The sequence below is a fragment of the Rhododendron vialii genome, chromosome 3a (assembly GCF_030253575.1).
Source record: "Rhododendron vialii isolate Sample 1 chromosome 3a, ASM3025357v1".
Classification (NCBI taxonomy): domain Eukaryota; kingdom Viridiplantae; phylum Streptophyta; class Magnoliopsida; order Ericales; family Ericaceae; genus Rhododendron; species Rhododendron vialii.
Window position 1 is genome coordinate 6,778,029 of NC_080559.1, and position 15,687 is coordinate 6,793,715.

General features: G+C 37.0%; 2 protein-coding genes across 2 annotated transcripts; both read right to left on the reverse strand.

The window, feature by feature from the left end:
- Positions 1-2,638: 2,638 nt before the first annotated feature.
- LOC131318493 (inactive protein RESTRICTED TEV MOVEMENT 2-like) lies at positions 2,639-3,846 on the reverse strand. The gene is made up of 2 exons (XM_058348312.1): positions 3,677-3,846; positions 2,639-3,251 (listed from the first exon to the last, which is right to left on the reverse strand). Exons 1-2 carry the CDS (start codon positions 3,834-3,836, stop codon positions 2,782-2,784), a joined length of 630 nt encoding a protein of 209 aa, XP_058204295.1. The 5' UTR covers positions 3,837-3,846; the 3' UTR covers positions 2,639-2,781.
- An 8,682-nt stretch (positions 3,847-12,528) lies between these two features.
- On the reverse strand, positions 12,529-14,268 carry LOC131318494 (uncharacterized). Its single transcript, XM_058348314.1, has 2 exons — positions 14,083-14,268; positions 12,529-13,649 (listed from the first exon to the last, which is right to left on the reverse strand). The coding sequence occupies exons 1-2, from the start codon at positions 14,240-14,242 to the stop codon at positions 13,180-13,182; spliced, it is 630 nt and encodes a 209-aa protein (XP_058204297.1). The 5' UTR covers positions 14,243-14,268; the 3' UTR covers positions 12,529-13,179.
- Positions 14,269-15,687: the final 1,419 nt, after the last annotated feature.

Genomic DNA, 15,687 nt, shown 5'->3' on the forward strand with positions numbered 1-15,687 from the left:
CGAAATACACCAAAATGTTATGAATCATAATGAAAACGTTACGAATTGTATTGCTGAAAAGTTATGAATTCTAGAACAAAAGTTACGAAACACTCTAAAATGTTATGAATGAATTACAAAATAGGTGCATATGGTACACTCTTTTAAGGAGTGTGTATTGTAGACTTTTCCTAAATCTAGAGTTTAACTTAATGGTTTAGCTTTTAACTTTATCCATAAATTTTGGAAGCCTAGATGTTTTGATGTCAACTTACAGTAAGTTAGTGAATACTTAAGTAGGCTAATAGTTTCACACTTTACTATTGACTAGTTTTGTATATTAGCTTAGAACAGTTATTAATTCTTTTTTTATCTGTTCACATCGTTTCAATTAAGTTTTCTACTTTTTTTTAATAATTTATTTTTACAAATAACTTATATACTAATCTTTTGGCCAAAATTGTATACTTTACTACCTTTGGGGTTAAATCTGAAGTTTTAATTTAATGGTTTATATTCTAGTAAGGCCGAATTAAAAGACTAAAGAACCACAGGGGGATAACAGTAATATTAGCATCATCTTTATTAAAAACGAAAAAAAATTCAGTGCCGGGCGGATACCACATGGTGCCTGCTCGCGTATCCGAGCCGTCCATTTTATTTTTGAACGGCTTAGATTTGGAGAAAGAAAATGAGAGAGAGTATTGGGGTGAGAGGAGAGAGAGAGTTTCAATTTGAGCCGTTCAAAAGTGTATCAGATGGTTCGGAGTTGAGCAGGATATACTTGCTAGGCACTGAAAAAATCTCTCATTAAAAACCCAACGTCCATGTACAATAAAAGGAAAAAAAACAGGGGAGAAAGACCAGTTCCGGCTACGCGACTTTGGGGTCGATTTCTTTCATTCCGAATCTTTAAAAATCTATACGTAAGCACATAATATACTTATGAGAGAGTAGGGAAGCGATTATTCTACCTTAAATCCGATCAAAAATTAAAGCGGGAAATAGTTTACGGACGGTTTCGGTAAAACGGGAATGACATCGACGACGGGGAACCTCGGGCTGACTTCAGTTGAGCTGTGGTTGAGGTTGGAATACTTGAAGTTTGCGTGGAAGGTTGGAGAACCGAAATCGAATGGTGGGGTGGCGCGAGCGACAAACCCGATTTTCACTCTTTCTAAAACTCCATGAGAGCTTTCTTTCTATTTTTTTCTCCACTATTTTGCAGCTAAGGATGATTTTGGGTAACAAATTTTCGTACCCTAGGGCAGGTGTGTTTGTATAGAGATGTGAGAGAGAAAAGAAGTGCAAGTTTGGAGGTGGTGAGAGTGTGAGAGGATAAGTGTGGAGGTGATAGAGTGTAGAAGGGAAGTAAGGAAGAGATATACTCGGGAGAGAGATGAGAAAGAGAGAAGTGCCGAAAAGAAAGGGAACAGTAGTCATGTATTATGGGTTTTCAAATTTAATATGCAGAAAAGCTACGTGCACAGTATGCTGTGCACGTAGCACAACTCTTTAATATGTATATGGATGCATGTGTATGTAATTGTGGGAGGATGCCGAATGGAGAGAGAGAGAGAGAGAGAGAGAGAGAGAGAGAGAGAGAGAGAGAGAGAGAGAGAGAGAGAGAGAGAGAGAGAGAGAGAGAGAGAGAGAGAGAGAGAGAGAGAGAGAGAGAATAATCCCTCATTTTCAGGAAACAAACTATTGCTACATTTACTATATATTTACATATACATATATCTAGATGTATGTACACATACCATTACAAATATAAATATATAGATGGTTAAAGTTAATTATAAAAAGTAACAAAAGAGGTTCAGCTCCTCTTTGGTTTAATATTTGAATCGGAAGGAACAATAAAAATCTCGATCATCCGTTGTCTTAATTAATGATTCGAATTTGCTCAGAAAGTCTAATCAGTAAAAATAAAATGAGTAAATCCGAACAATTAATTACATGTATAGATGATTCATATTTAGACTGTCCCGTCTATTCCAGTCAAAATTAACGACTAAAGAAGATCCAATTCCAAACAAAAACCACAACCTTAAAATAGAGCTTAGTCAAGAAACAAAACATTAAACAAGCTAAGCATGGCTGCCCTAGCGAGATCATGGGAAAACTTAACATCACGTCTTGGTACTTTAACCACTTTACAAACTTAAAACTAAGTACTCTCTCCGTCCTAATTTAATTGTCACATTTGGAAATTTGTGCCACTTTTCATGTTTTAATTACATCAATGTTTTATATGTTTTTAAAAATATTGTATTATAAAACAAATCGAAATCTATCAAATAAGATTTAAATTAGATATAAAATTTTTTACCAATTTAAAGATATAACAAATTTTTTTTATCCAGTTAAAATAGAACTGGAACAAGTAAATTAGGACGGAGGCACCCCTGCCAAGCGGGTGCTGAGCGGCCAATCTGGCCGTTCATATCGGAATCAACGGCCCGAATCGAAACATCTTTTTCCTTTTCCTTTTTTTTTTTTAAATCCGTTCTGTACCTTTACATCTGGGCCATCCAAAACACATTTGGACAGCCGAGATGTGCTCGGCACCCCTGCCAAGCATATCCCTGCTTGGCAGGATCTCCAGGTCCGCAAGATTGTCTAGGTTAAAAAGTAGTAATGAACAGAAGTATACTTTTTGTTGAGTGAGAACCTTATTAATAAATTGATATATAATCTAACATATATGTCGAGTTATTTTTCCACAGGACCTCTCAGCTCTATCACGCAGGTGACAAATTGCGTGCCTTGGTCCATGTTACAACGTCACCAAGTACCCTAAACATTAGGCGCCGGCCTTGTATACTTGTACGTTGCAAAAGCACCAAGAGCCACCACGACAGCTACCACCACCACTAGTGCAACACCCATCACCACCTTCCGATCCCTGATTATGGTCTGCTTCGCCACCGAAAATACCTTTCTTGATTCCTCAGCCACTTGACCTTGAGTCCCTTTGGTTTTCGGCGGCGCGTTCTGATCCTGAGCCTGACCCTGTTGTTCAGGTACTACTTGTATGGGTTGATCTTGCTTGGTCTCTAACTCTACTGAAGTTTTTTTGGGCATAACAATATGGAGAAGGCCAGCATCGGTAAACTTTGCAATGATTTCATTTGGGTTGCAGTCCTTTGGAACTTTGATTTCCTTTGTGAAACGACTTCGTTTCGTGCCGTCAATCGGGCGCTCTCCGGTGATCCTTAGGGTGCCACGGTTGCTGAGATGGACTTTCATTTGGTCTCTCTTGAATTCTATCACAAGGACGATATTGTGAAAATATAACTAAACTAGAACAAGGAAGGAGAGACATAGAAGAATTATTAGGAAAGACAGATAATAACAAACAAAAATAACTTCAGCACAAAAGTAAATATTGAAAAGTCAGAAATTAAAGAAAAAGAAAAACGCGGTAATTTTTTTAGTGTGTTTGAATTTTCATGAGCTGAGTTAGGGCTTAGATAGAGTAAACCGCTACCCGGCCAATATATAGTTTTTGTAAAGCACCTGACCAGTCGAGTTATTTATCAATGAGCTACAACCTAACTTGTCCACCTTTTTTTATTTACCTTTGTGTAAATATAGATCATGCGATATATGCCTTTTATCCAACTTGTATGTCACTGAACAAAACGGTACGTACTCACATATCATTAACACATAATAAGTTACACAATACCAGCGACATGGACCACAAGAGTTTCTTTCCCTTCCTCTCTCCGCCAACTGCAGAAAGGTTCGAAATCTTCGTATGTCAGCATCGCGTCTCCGGCTTTGGCATCCACCGGGGCCGGCTCGGTTGCTGCGCCCTTAGCAGCTGTATTTGTTGGAGGCTTCATGTTCTTCGTCTTTCAGGATTTTGGAGAATATTGATGGCACTTTATAAGCTAAGCAAAGTCACGAGAGGGGGTTTGGCCATGAGGTTTCTTCTGGGGTTCCTCTAGAAATGGAATCGCTGCCTTTTTGACACTTTAAAGTTTCTGATTTAGCTTAATTTCTGTCTTTGGCATTCTTTAACGTTTGGGGATGATATCCTTTTACATGAACAATGGTATATTCCTTTTTGTTATTTCTACATTTTCTTGATCTTGGGAGAATGGATTCAAGAATTTCCATCCTCATTGCCAAACACCACTTCCCTTTCCCAATTTTAAAGAATGAAATACAAGGGCCCCTTATTTTTTGAATTAAATATGATGTATTATGAGAGAATGATATGTCTTGTACAGAGAGAAATAAACTACTTAGAAAAATAAGAACATTAGTAGAACGGGGCCAAAGTCGGGCTATTATTTGGCCCATTATGAAGTTCCTTCCAATGGGAGTGGTCATTTGTAGCTGGCCAAAGAAAGATGGTACTCAACCTTGAGGGTTAGTCCAAGATTCTAAGTGATAGGTGGGTGCGCTCCCACACAATTATCTAGGGTTCTAGTATTGGAACTGAGCCATAAGAAAATTATTTCTTATGAATTTCTTAATTATGGCGTTGATAGTCTGTTTTTTACTGGATCAGAGAATGGATTAGCCGAGATGCATGCTCTTTTGTACACCCCTTACCGCCATACCCCCAAAAGGGACTCGTTCGTAACAACTGTAATTCGTATGGAAGAACGGTAATAATAACAAGGCTTGAAATGGACTAGTTGGAGAATAAAGGGGAAATCAAGTGGTAAGGGGTTTTTTTTTAATTTTAATTTATTATTATTTTTTCATTCGTTAATCCTAATCTATTCTATCTCAGGAGACTTGGGAAGGTGGGTGGGTACTTACGGCCACGGGAATTGAATCTTCCCATGTACATAAGAATATAAGGGAGGCACCAACTGCACTCTATTCCACTTGAAAGTGGTAAGGCTTTCATTTGCATTAATAGTACTAGATATCTACGAGGTTCCAACCTAAAATTAATTAGATACATGTGGAATAGCCTCTAGAATATATTAACAAAGTTTGAGTGACTTAGAAGCGATGTGAGATAGAATCTAACACTTCCCCCTCACATGCAGACCGAATGCACGTGAAGGTACGAATTGAGGATATGATTATGAGATTTGATTCAGGCGAAGAATACTCAGACCATATGAGGTGAGGTCACCAAAGACCTAACTCTGATATCATATTAAATTTCTTGAAGGGTTCCAACCTAAAACCAATTGGTGACAGACAAGTTAGCCTTTAGAATATAATAATTAACCATGAGTAGCTTAAATTAGTGATATGGAAAAAAATCTAACAAGTAGGTTGTGGATTCGATTCTCAATGTGGAGTTTCATTCCGCACCTTTTAATTTAAATTAGATTGAATTTCCTGCATATACTAAGAAAATTTTGAATTCGTCCTCGTCAACACAATATCAGAATCCAATTAGTCACGCTCCAGGTGTACTTTTTTGCGGTGCTTTATGCTGATGCGCTTGCTGCAAAGGATGTGTCTTATGAACCGTGGCAGAGTCAGGATTTTGGCTCAAGAGAACCGATTAACTAAAATGAGTACTTATTTTAGAGTTTTTGATTTTTCAATATAATACATTTGTAAATTAAAATGATTCTAGCTTAAAACAGTAAAAGTCTATGAATCACTTGTTACCTTTATTTGGACTACAACGTACAATACTCACATGCCTGGTTGTACGTTTATGAAAGAAATTAAGAAATGAGAATGTAAACAATCTATTTTTTACTAAATCAAACTAAAATTGTTAATATTATGAGAAGCTACTACACTAATAATATTCATAATAGTCTAAAATTAGCTAGATCTAATTTTCAAAAAATATTTTAAAATCGCAGGGGGTCGGGTCTTGTCCGGCCCTAGGTAGCTCTGCTCTTGTTTGTGAAGACATTCAAGCCTATAAAGTAGGGGTGAGCATGGATCGGATTGGTCTGATTTTATAGTAATTCAATAACCAAACCACTACTTACGGATTATGAATTTAGAGAACCAAACCAATCCATAAAATTCATAAAACCAAACCAATCGAAACCATTCAAAGGCGGTTTGGTTTCGGTTTTAAACCACGGTTCGTTTAAAATTGAGATATCATTACTATAAACTATTTTAAGTACTTAAAATTGCATAGATAACTTAAACTAAAAGTTATATTGAAATTAATATATTAAAATCATCAAAACTCACTAACATCAATCAACTAAATAAGAATAGAATACATTAGAAAGTAAGTTACCGAGATAAAAGAGTAGAAAATCACTTTACTAAGCCCAAACCATGTATGTTTAGCGGAATGAAATTGTAGGAATAGGAAGTTTAAGAAATTAATATTGAAAGTGAAAGAAAAGAATAGGGTGGTGGAATAGAGTATTAGATAAGGAAATTAAGTTTATTAAGTATATCTAAACAAATTATATACTATATGTGTGTGTCTATCACACGGTTCGGATTGGTTTGGAACCAGAACCATTAACGTAAATCCATAAACCAAACCATTTAACACGGTTTTTATTTTTTTTTAACCAAGACCTAACCACATCATTAAAAAACCAAACCAAATTATTCGGTTTAGATTGGTTTGGACTGGATTCACGGTTTCATAGTTATTTTGCTCACCCCTACTATAAAGGGATGTTAGTTGTATAAGCTTTAATTGGGTGGGGTTTTTGTGTTTTAGTGTTGAGGAACAAAAGGGGGCATAATAAGTAAAGATAGGGTCCGGTCCGGTCCAGTCTAGCCATATGAGAAGCTGGATTTTTCTGGGTGGGTTTGAAGTGTATTTGGGCCCTTTGGGGGTTGGTTTTCTTGGAGAGAGAGAGAGAGAGAGAGAGAGAGAGAAGTTTTGTGAGATTGTTTGTAATCTTGTTTGAGTTGGATTGAATTATTCAATTTAATTAACATCAAATATATATACAGACGTTAAGGGCATAAGACGAGATTCAATCTTCAATGTACAAAGATCTATATGAATACATGATATAAGCACCGAGGCTCGCCACCATCGCTGCCACATTCGTTGCCGTCTTCATCAAGCTTTCCGATCCCGAATCACACATTTGGGTCTCATTAATTGTTATAATTCGGTGCTTTAATGTCCCGATTTTTCAAGGAATTTTGGAAATATTAACCCTGAAATACACTGAATTTTATAAACTATTAAGCCCCTATTTGTCATTATACAAAATTTACATTTAAAAAAATACAAAAAATCTAACATTTTATTTAAACATATTCAGAGTAACTCTAGTCTTGATATAGATCCTAATCATACTCAGTCTCCCTGGTATTCTTCCTGTGTCAAACTGCTCTACCATTGAATCCTGCATATTCTGGCAAATTGATCGTTGAAGCAATCGATTTATCAGGATACAAACGTATCCGTGAGTGATAATTCACCTAGTAGAATAATTCCAAACCTACCAACCTCATATTGTACAGCAGCAGTTCAACAATATAAGAATTGGTAATACACAAAAAGTACACAGAATAATAGCACATCATCATTTTCTTTACTATCTATTAACTTACCTGAAATTTAAGGATCTTCTCCACAAGATCCTTTCCTCTCACCTCTACTAACTATAACCGTCTCATGGGTCCACCATTCCTCTTACTTGTCCTGCACCGCGGTTCTAGGTGAGCGCATCTAAATTATGTACTTAGCATGTTCTCACTTAAGACCATAACAGGAGGATCGAGTCATCCCATAACGTATCGTATTAGGGTCGGACATCCACTACCCCACGCTGACTATAATCGTCTCATGGAACCCATTCATTTGCCTAAAGAGAAACTTTCCATGACGTGTCATACATTAACATCTCACTAACTATAACCGTCTCATGAGACCCATTCCCTTTCTCGAAGAGGAACTTCCCATGACGTATCATATGTTAGTGTCACAACATATCTCATCACTAGATTCCGCATAGTAACCCTTTTCAACACAGGGCCCCATTGGTTACCCTTACTATAGCCATGGCTCAAATCACAATCCACAATCTTACCTCTCAACACTTTATCAATTTGCCATTTACTTAATTTCGTCAACATCTGCCTTATTAAAGGGATAGTTACACCCCGTGAATCACTATTCGTAAACCACCCCGTGAAACTATGTCCGACTTGCAAGTACATCATGATACAATCAATAACCTCTCAATTCATAACATGATACATTTCAATGAGATAACATGCAATACAACATTTGATAGGTGCAAATAATTAAACTCATAAGGAATTTGAATTGGGCCAATGCCTTTTGGATTGTTAAAAATTCTTTATCGAACAAGTAGTTAGTTATAGTATTAACTTGAAAAATTCAACTAATTGTTTTGTAGGCCCTGAAGTGTTTAGTAATCTCTAATAATAATAATATGCCACGTGTAGTTAGATGAGCTTTTGAGGCTTCTAAGCGTAATCTAATGATTGTAGGGAAATAATTTCAATTGTATTGACTTTTCATAGTAATCAAGTATAACTTAATCGATTTCCAAAGTGGTCTAATAAGTTATGTAAATCTAGAGTTTAACTTAATGGTTTAGCTTTTAACTTTATCCATAAATTTTGGAAGCCTAGATGTTTTGATGTCAACTTACAGTAAGTTAGTGAATACTTAAGTAGGCTAATAGTTTCACACTTTACTATTGACTAGTTTTGTATATTAGCTTAGAACAGTTATTAATTCTTTTTTTATCTGTTCACATCGTTTCAATTAAGTTTTCTACTTTTTTTTAATAATTTATTTTTAAAAATAACTTATATACTAATCTTTTGGCCAAAATTGTATACTTTACTACCTTTGGGGTTAAATCTGAAGTTTTAATTTAATGGTTTATATTCTAGTAAGGCCGAATTAAAAGACTAAAGAACCGCAGGGGGATAACAGTAATATTAGCATCATCTTTATTAAAAACGAAAAAAATTTCAGTGTCGAGCGAGTACCACATGGTGCCCGCTCGCGCATCCGAGCCGTCCATTTCATTTTTGAACGGCTTAGATTTGGAGAGAGAAAATGAGAGAGAGTATTGGGGCGAGATGAGAGAGAGAGAGTTTCAATCCGAGCCATTCAAAAGTGTATCAGATGGTTCGGAGTTGAGCAGGTACCATGTGGGATATACCTGCTAGGCACTGAAAAATCTCTCATTAAAAACCCATCGTCCATGTACAATAAAAGGAAAAAAAAACATGGGAGAAAGACCAGTTCCGGCTACGCAACTTCGGGGTCGATTTCTTTCATTCCGAATCTTTAAAAATCTATACGTAAGAGCATCTGCAATGGGAATAATCAAAATCGATAACCAAAATGTGTCACGTCAGCATTTGATTATCCATTTAGTTTATAATCAAACTTAACAAACTTGACCTCCACGTTGGTTATTTTTGTATCCCTATAAACCTCCCCCCCCACAATACGCAATGCACCTATGTCCAATTGCAAACGAGTTTCAATCACGCATCCGACCACACCAAATTATTCGTCTCAATGAGACGATTCTAATGTGAGGTGTTTTTTAATTTTTTAGGTGAATTTGTTATTGGGTTTGGTTATTGATAAAAGTTGTTAAGTTTGGTTATGGAATGGGTGGAATTTGGTTATTTGCTAAAAGACTTGTAATTTTGCTTATTACAATGTGAGTTATTTTTTTAGCATTGTTGTTAAGTTTGTTTATCCATACTAATTTGCTTATTACAATATGGATGCTCTAAGCACATAATGTACTTAGGAGAGAGTAAGGAAGTGATTATTCTATCTTAAATCCGGTCCAAAATTAAAGCGGAAAATAGTTTACGGACGGTTTCGGTAAAACTGGAATGACACCGACGACGGGGAACCTCGGGCTGACTTCGGTTGAGCTGTGGTTGAGGTTGGAATACTTGAAGTTTGCGTGGAAGGTTGGAGAACCGAAATCGAATGGTGGGGTGGCGCGAGCGACAAACCCGATTTTCACTCTCTCTCTAAAACTCCATGAGAGCTTTCTTTCTATTTTTTTCTCCACTATTTTGCAGCTAAGGATGATTTTGGGTAACAAATTTTCGTACCCTAGGGCAGGTGTGTTTGTATAGAGATGTGAGAGAGAAAATAAGTGCAAGTTTGGAGGTGGTGGAAGTGTGAGAGGATAAGTGTGGAGGTGATAGAGTGTAGAAGGGAAGTAAGGAAGAGATATACTCGGGAAAGAGATGAGAAAGAGAGAAGTGCCGAAAAGAAAGGGAGCAGTAGTCATGTTTTATGGGTTTTCAAATTTAATATGTATATGGATGCATGTGTATGTAATTGTGGGAGGATGCCGAATGGAGAGAGTGAGTGAGTGAGAGTGAGAGAGAGAGAGAGAGAGAGAGAGAGAGAGAGAGAGAGAGAGAGAGAGAGAGGAGCATAATCCCTCATTTTCAGGAAACAAACTATTGCTACATTTACTATATGTTTACATATACATATCTAGATATATGTACACATACCATTACAAATATAAATATATAGATGGTTAAAGTTAATTATAAAAATTAACAAAAGAGGTTCAGCTCTGTAGCAGACCGAACATAGAGTTTCGCTATCGGCCGAGTTCAATGCATGCCGAGCATGAGTTCGAGCACAGCTTCGAGCACAGCTCCAGTCCCTATGATTCATCATCATTCCACATTGGCACACTACAAGAAAATTTGCATTGGGTGACGACTGAAAATCGTCACAAATTGCATGTTTTTCGTCACAAATAATATAGGTGACGAAAACTAATTTGTCGACTAAAGGTTGTCGAGGATTCCTACCTGGTGACGAAATCTACTTTTTGTCACCTATATTGCCTTTTGATGACGAAATATTTCGTCACCAAAAAGTGAATAATTTGTGACGAAATTTTTTTCATCACTTATTGTGCTTTTTGATGACGAAATTTTTTGTCATCAATTAAATTTTTTGGCGACGAACAATGGGTCTCAATAGTGACAAAAAATTGCGTCACTAATATAAGAAATCGGTGACGAAATTTTTCGTTGCAAAAGACGTTTTTCATATGGAAAAAAAATCCTTCTTTCTTGCTCCTACTGGGTTTCGAACCCAAGTCACTTAAGTTTTTCGCGCAAGCTCTGATCAACTGCACCACACACACTTTTCAGTAAATATTTGAAATATCTAATATATAACATATATGTTTAACATGAAAATATATTTCGAATGTAATGTTGAACCTTTAAACATTAAAATTAGCAATTTTGATAAACATGAAAGTTGTAGGCAATTGAGTTATTGTTCAAACCCAATTTGAATTATTTCAATCAGAATTTTTAGTAAAGAGTTATGTCCGAAATACAATTAGTGACAAAGCGCAATTCATAAATTTCGTCATGAAATGTACCCATTTGCCGACGAAATATATTTTTGTCGCTGAAAGTGTTATAATGGTGACAAAATTATTTTTCGTCACTAAAGTTAAGCATTTGGTGACGAAAAAAATATTTCGTTACTAAATTGGTCTCATTTGGTGACGAAATATATATTTTGTCACCAAATGATTATCTTTGGCGACGAAAAATAATTTTGTCACCTTTATTAAGCTTTCGGTGACGAAAAATGTATTTCGTCGCCAAATGAGAACCTTTGGTGACAAAAATATTTTTTTCGTCGTTAAACATGTATAATTGATGATGAAATTATTTTGTCACGGAAGTTGTCAAAACAGTGACGAATTTATTTTTTCGTCGCCAAATATACTCATTTAGTGACGAAATTAAATTTCGTCGCCACTTTTTCGTCACCAATTTTCATTTTTCTTGTAGTGGCATAGGCTCGGCAGAAGGCAAGTCTGTGTTCGGCCGCATGCCTCGTCGGTTACCGAGCAACGTATCTTTTTCCGTCGGTTGCGTGCCAGGGTCGGCCAACGTTCGTGTTCGGCCACCCGCGGAATTTAGTTGCTGCCGACAGCGATTAGCTGCTGAATGTGCCCCGTCCAGTGTGTAGAAACGGTTATAACAAGAAGATAAACATGAGCGCACATGGGAATGCCAGCTCGCTCCCAGAAGCGGTTACCAGATCCATTTGGTGACGTCACGATGACACTGCCTGGCTCGCGCAAGGCACATGCTTATGTTTTGAAAGCAAGTGAGGGAGCTCTATAAATACCTAGCGGTGGTAACCCTAGAAAGGTACATGCTACTACATACTTACTCTCATAATCTTCTGCCTACTCTCTCTGCACATTACTTATCCTCACGCCGGAGGGCCTTGCCGGGACAACCCCCGGCCTGGTCTTTAGTCGTGCGCTCACTGTGCAGGCTAGGAGAAGACTCGACCATCAAGCCACCAACAAAGGAAAAGATCGAGGATCACAGGCCACACAAGCTCCTCTTCGGTTTAATATTTGAATCGGAAGGAACAATATAAATCTGGATCATCTGTTGTCTTAATTAATGATTCAAATTTGCTCAGAAAGTCTAATCAGTAAAAATAAAATGAGTAAATCCAAACAATTAATTACATGTATAGATGATTCATATTTAGACTGTCCCGTCTATTCCAGTCAAAATTAACGACCGAAGAAGATCCAATTCCAAACAAAAACCACAACCTTAAAATAGAGCTTAGTCAAGAAACAAAACAGGAAACAAGCTAAGCATGGCTGCCCTGGCGAGATTATGGGAAAACTTAACATCACGTCTTGGTACTTTAACCACTTTACAAACTTAAAACTAAGTATTCTCTCCGTCCTAATTTAATTGTCACCTTTGGGAATTTGTGCTACTTTTCATGTTTTAATTACATCAATGTTTTATATGATTTTAAAAATATTGTATTATAGAACAAATCGAAATCTATCAAATAAGATTCAAATTAGATATAAAATTCTTTACCAATTTAAAGATATAACAAGTTTTTTTTATCCAGTTAAAATAGAACTGGAACAAATAAATTAGGACGGATGGAGTAGTACATAAATTCCGAAAATCTAAACAGAGTGGTTGAATCAGATTGCTAACTTAAACAAACATATCTATATATATATTCCCTCCGTCTTGAATTTTTGGTCTTAGTAAGAATTTTTTATTGCCTTAAAAAGATTGTCTCGGTTAAAAAGTAGTAATATGAACAGAAGTATACTTTTTGTTGAGTGAGAACCTTATTAATAAATTGATATATAATCTAACATTTATGTCGAGTTATTTTTCCACAGGACCTCTCAGCTCTATCACGCAGGTGACAAAGTGCGTGCCTTGGGCCATGTTACAACGTCACCAAGTACCCTAAACATTAGGCGCCGGCCTTGTATACTTGTACGTTGCAAAAGCACCAAGAGCCACCACGACAGTTACCACCACCACTAGTGCAACACCCATCACCACCTTCCGATCCCTGATTATGGTCTGCTTCGCCACCGAAAATACCTTTCTTGATTCCTCAGCCACTTGACCTTGAGTCCCTTTGGTTTTCGGCGGCGCGTTCTGATCCTGAGCCTGACCCTGTTGTTCAGGTACTACTTGTATGGGTTGATCTTGCTTGGTCTCTAACTCAACTGAAGTTTTTTTGGGCATAATAATATGGAGAAGGCCAGCATTGGTAAACTTTGCAATGATTTCATTTGGGTTGCAGTCCTTTGAAACTTTGATTTCCTTTGTGAAACGACTTCGTTTCGTGCCGTCAATCGGGCGCTCTCCGGTGATCCTTAGGGTGCCACGGTTGCTGAGATGGACTTTCATTTGGTCTCTCTTGAATTCTATCACAAGGACGATATTGTGAAAATATAACTAAACTAGAACAAGGAAGGAGAGACATAGAAGAATTATTAGGAAAGACAGATAATAACAAAGAAAAATAACTCCAGCACAAAAGTACATATTGAAAAGTCGGAAATTAAAGAAAAAGAAAAACGCGGTAATTTTTTTAGTGTGTTTGAATTTTCATGAGCTGAGTTAGGGCTTAGATAGAGTAAACCGCTACCCGGCCAATATATAGTTTTTGTAAAGCACCTGACCAGTCGAGTTATTTATCAATGAGCTACAACCAATAACCTAACTTGTCCCCCTTTTTTTTATTTACCTTTGTGTAAATATAGATCATGCGATATATGCCTTTTATCCAACTTGTATGTCACTGAACAAAACGGTACGTATTCACATATCATTAACACATAATAAGTTACACAATACCAGCGACATGGACCACAAGAGTTTCTTTCCCTTCCTCTCTCCGCCAACTGCAGAAAGGTTCGAAATCGTCGTATGTCAGCATCGCGTCTCCGGCTTTGGCATCCGCCGGGGCCGGCTCGGTTGCTGCGCCCTTAGCAGCTGTATTTGTTGGAGGATTCATGTTCTTCGTCTTTCAGGATTTTGGAGAATATTGATGGCAATTTAAAAGCTAACCAAAGTCACGAGAGGGGGTTTGGCCATGAGGTTTCTTCTGGGGTTCCTCTAGAAATGGAATCGCTGCCTTTTTGACGCTTTAAAGTTTCTGATTTAGCTTAATTTCTGTCTTTGGCATTCTTTATCGTTTTGGGGATGATCTCCTTTCACAAGAGCAATGGTATATTCCTTTTTGTTATTTCTACATTTTCTTGATCTTGGGAGAATAGATTCAAGAATTTCCTTCCAAACACCACTTCCCTTTTCCCAATTAAAAGAACGAAATACAAAGTCGGGCTATTATTTGGACAATTATGAAATCCCTTCCAATGGGTGCAAATTAATTAGTTACCATGAGGCGGTGCCCAGCACCCATCCGAGCAGTCCAAACGTGTTTTGGATGGTCCAGATCCGATCACTCTCTCGTACTCAACCGACCACTATGCCTCCTCTTTCTCTCTGCTCGGATCTGGGCCGTCCAAAACACATTTGAACTGCTTGGATGATTGCTAGCAAAAGAGAGATGGGACTCAACCTTGAGGGTTAGTCCAAGTGGTTGGTGGGTATGATCCCACATAATTGTCCAGCGTTTGAGGTTTGGGACCGAGCCATAAGAAAGATTTTTTTTTTTAATCAATTTTCTAATCCCAACATTGATAGTTTGAATTTGACTGGATCGAAGAAAGAATTAGCTAAGATGCGTGCTCATTCGGCACACCCCTTACCGCCATACCCAAAAAAGGACTTGTTCGTAATGTACATGCTGTAATTCGTATGGAGGAACGGTAATAATTACAAGGCTTGAAATGGACTAGTTGGAGAACAAAGGAAAAATCAAGTGGGCTTTCATTTGCATTAATAGTACTCTCCCGTCCCATTTTTATTGTCCATTATTTTGTTTGTCTTTTTTATGTCTTTTGTTTATTATTTTTAGTGTGAATTTTGAAAAATATGCAATATGAATCTTATTTGATAGATTTCGATTAGTTCTATAATATAAAGTTTTCAAAATTATGAAAAATATTGTAGATTGAAAGATATAAGCAATTAAAAAATGACACTCAATTCAAAAATGAACAATGAAAATTGAACGGAGAGAGTACTAGTATTCCAGGAGGTTTTAGCCTAAAATTAATTGGGAATAGATGGAGTAGCTTCTAAAATATATTAACCAATTAATGAAGTTTGAGTAACTTAGATGAGCGATGTAAGATAAAATCTAACACGCTCTCTCATGTGCAAACTAGATACACGTGGAGGTACAAATTGAGGAGACTAAAGAGATTTGATTCGGGCGACAAAGACTCAAATCACGTGAGGTGAGGCCACCAAAAGCCTAGCTTTAATACCATGTTAGATTTCTTGAAGGGTTCCAATTTAAAATCAATTGGATATAAACAGAATAGCCTTTAG

Bases quoted from the DNA above. Each gene is read 5' to 3' on its own strand.
- LOC131318493 (XM_058348312.1), bottom strand. From the start codon at position 3,836: ATGAAGCCTCCAACAAATACAGCTGCTAAGGGCGCAGCAACCGAGCCG. The intron at 3,252-3,676 runs GTATTGTGTAAC...TCCTTGTGATAG, and splicing joins TCTTGTGGTCCATGTCGCTG to AATTCAAGAGAGACCAAATG.
- LOC131318494 (XM_058348314.1), bottom strand. From the start codon at position 14,242: ATGAATCCTCCAACAAATACAGCTGCTAAGGGCGCAGCAACCGAGCCG. The intron at 13,650-14,082 runs GTATTGTGTAAC...TCCTTGTGATAG, and splicing joins TCTTGTGGTCCATGTCGCTG to AATTCAAGAGAGACCAAATG.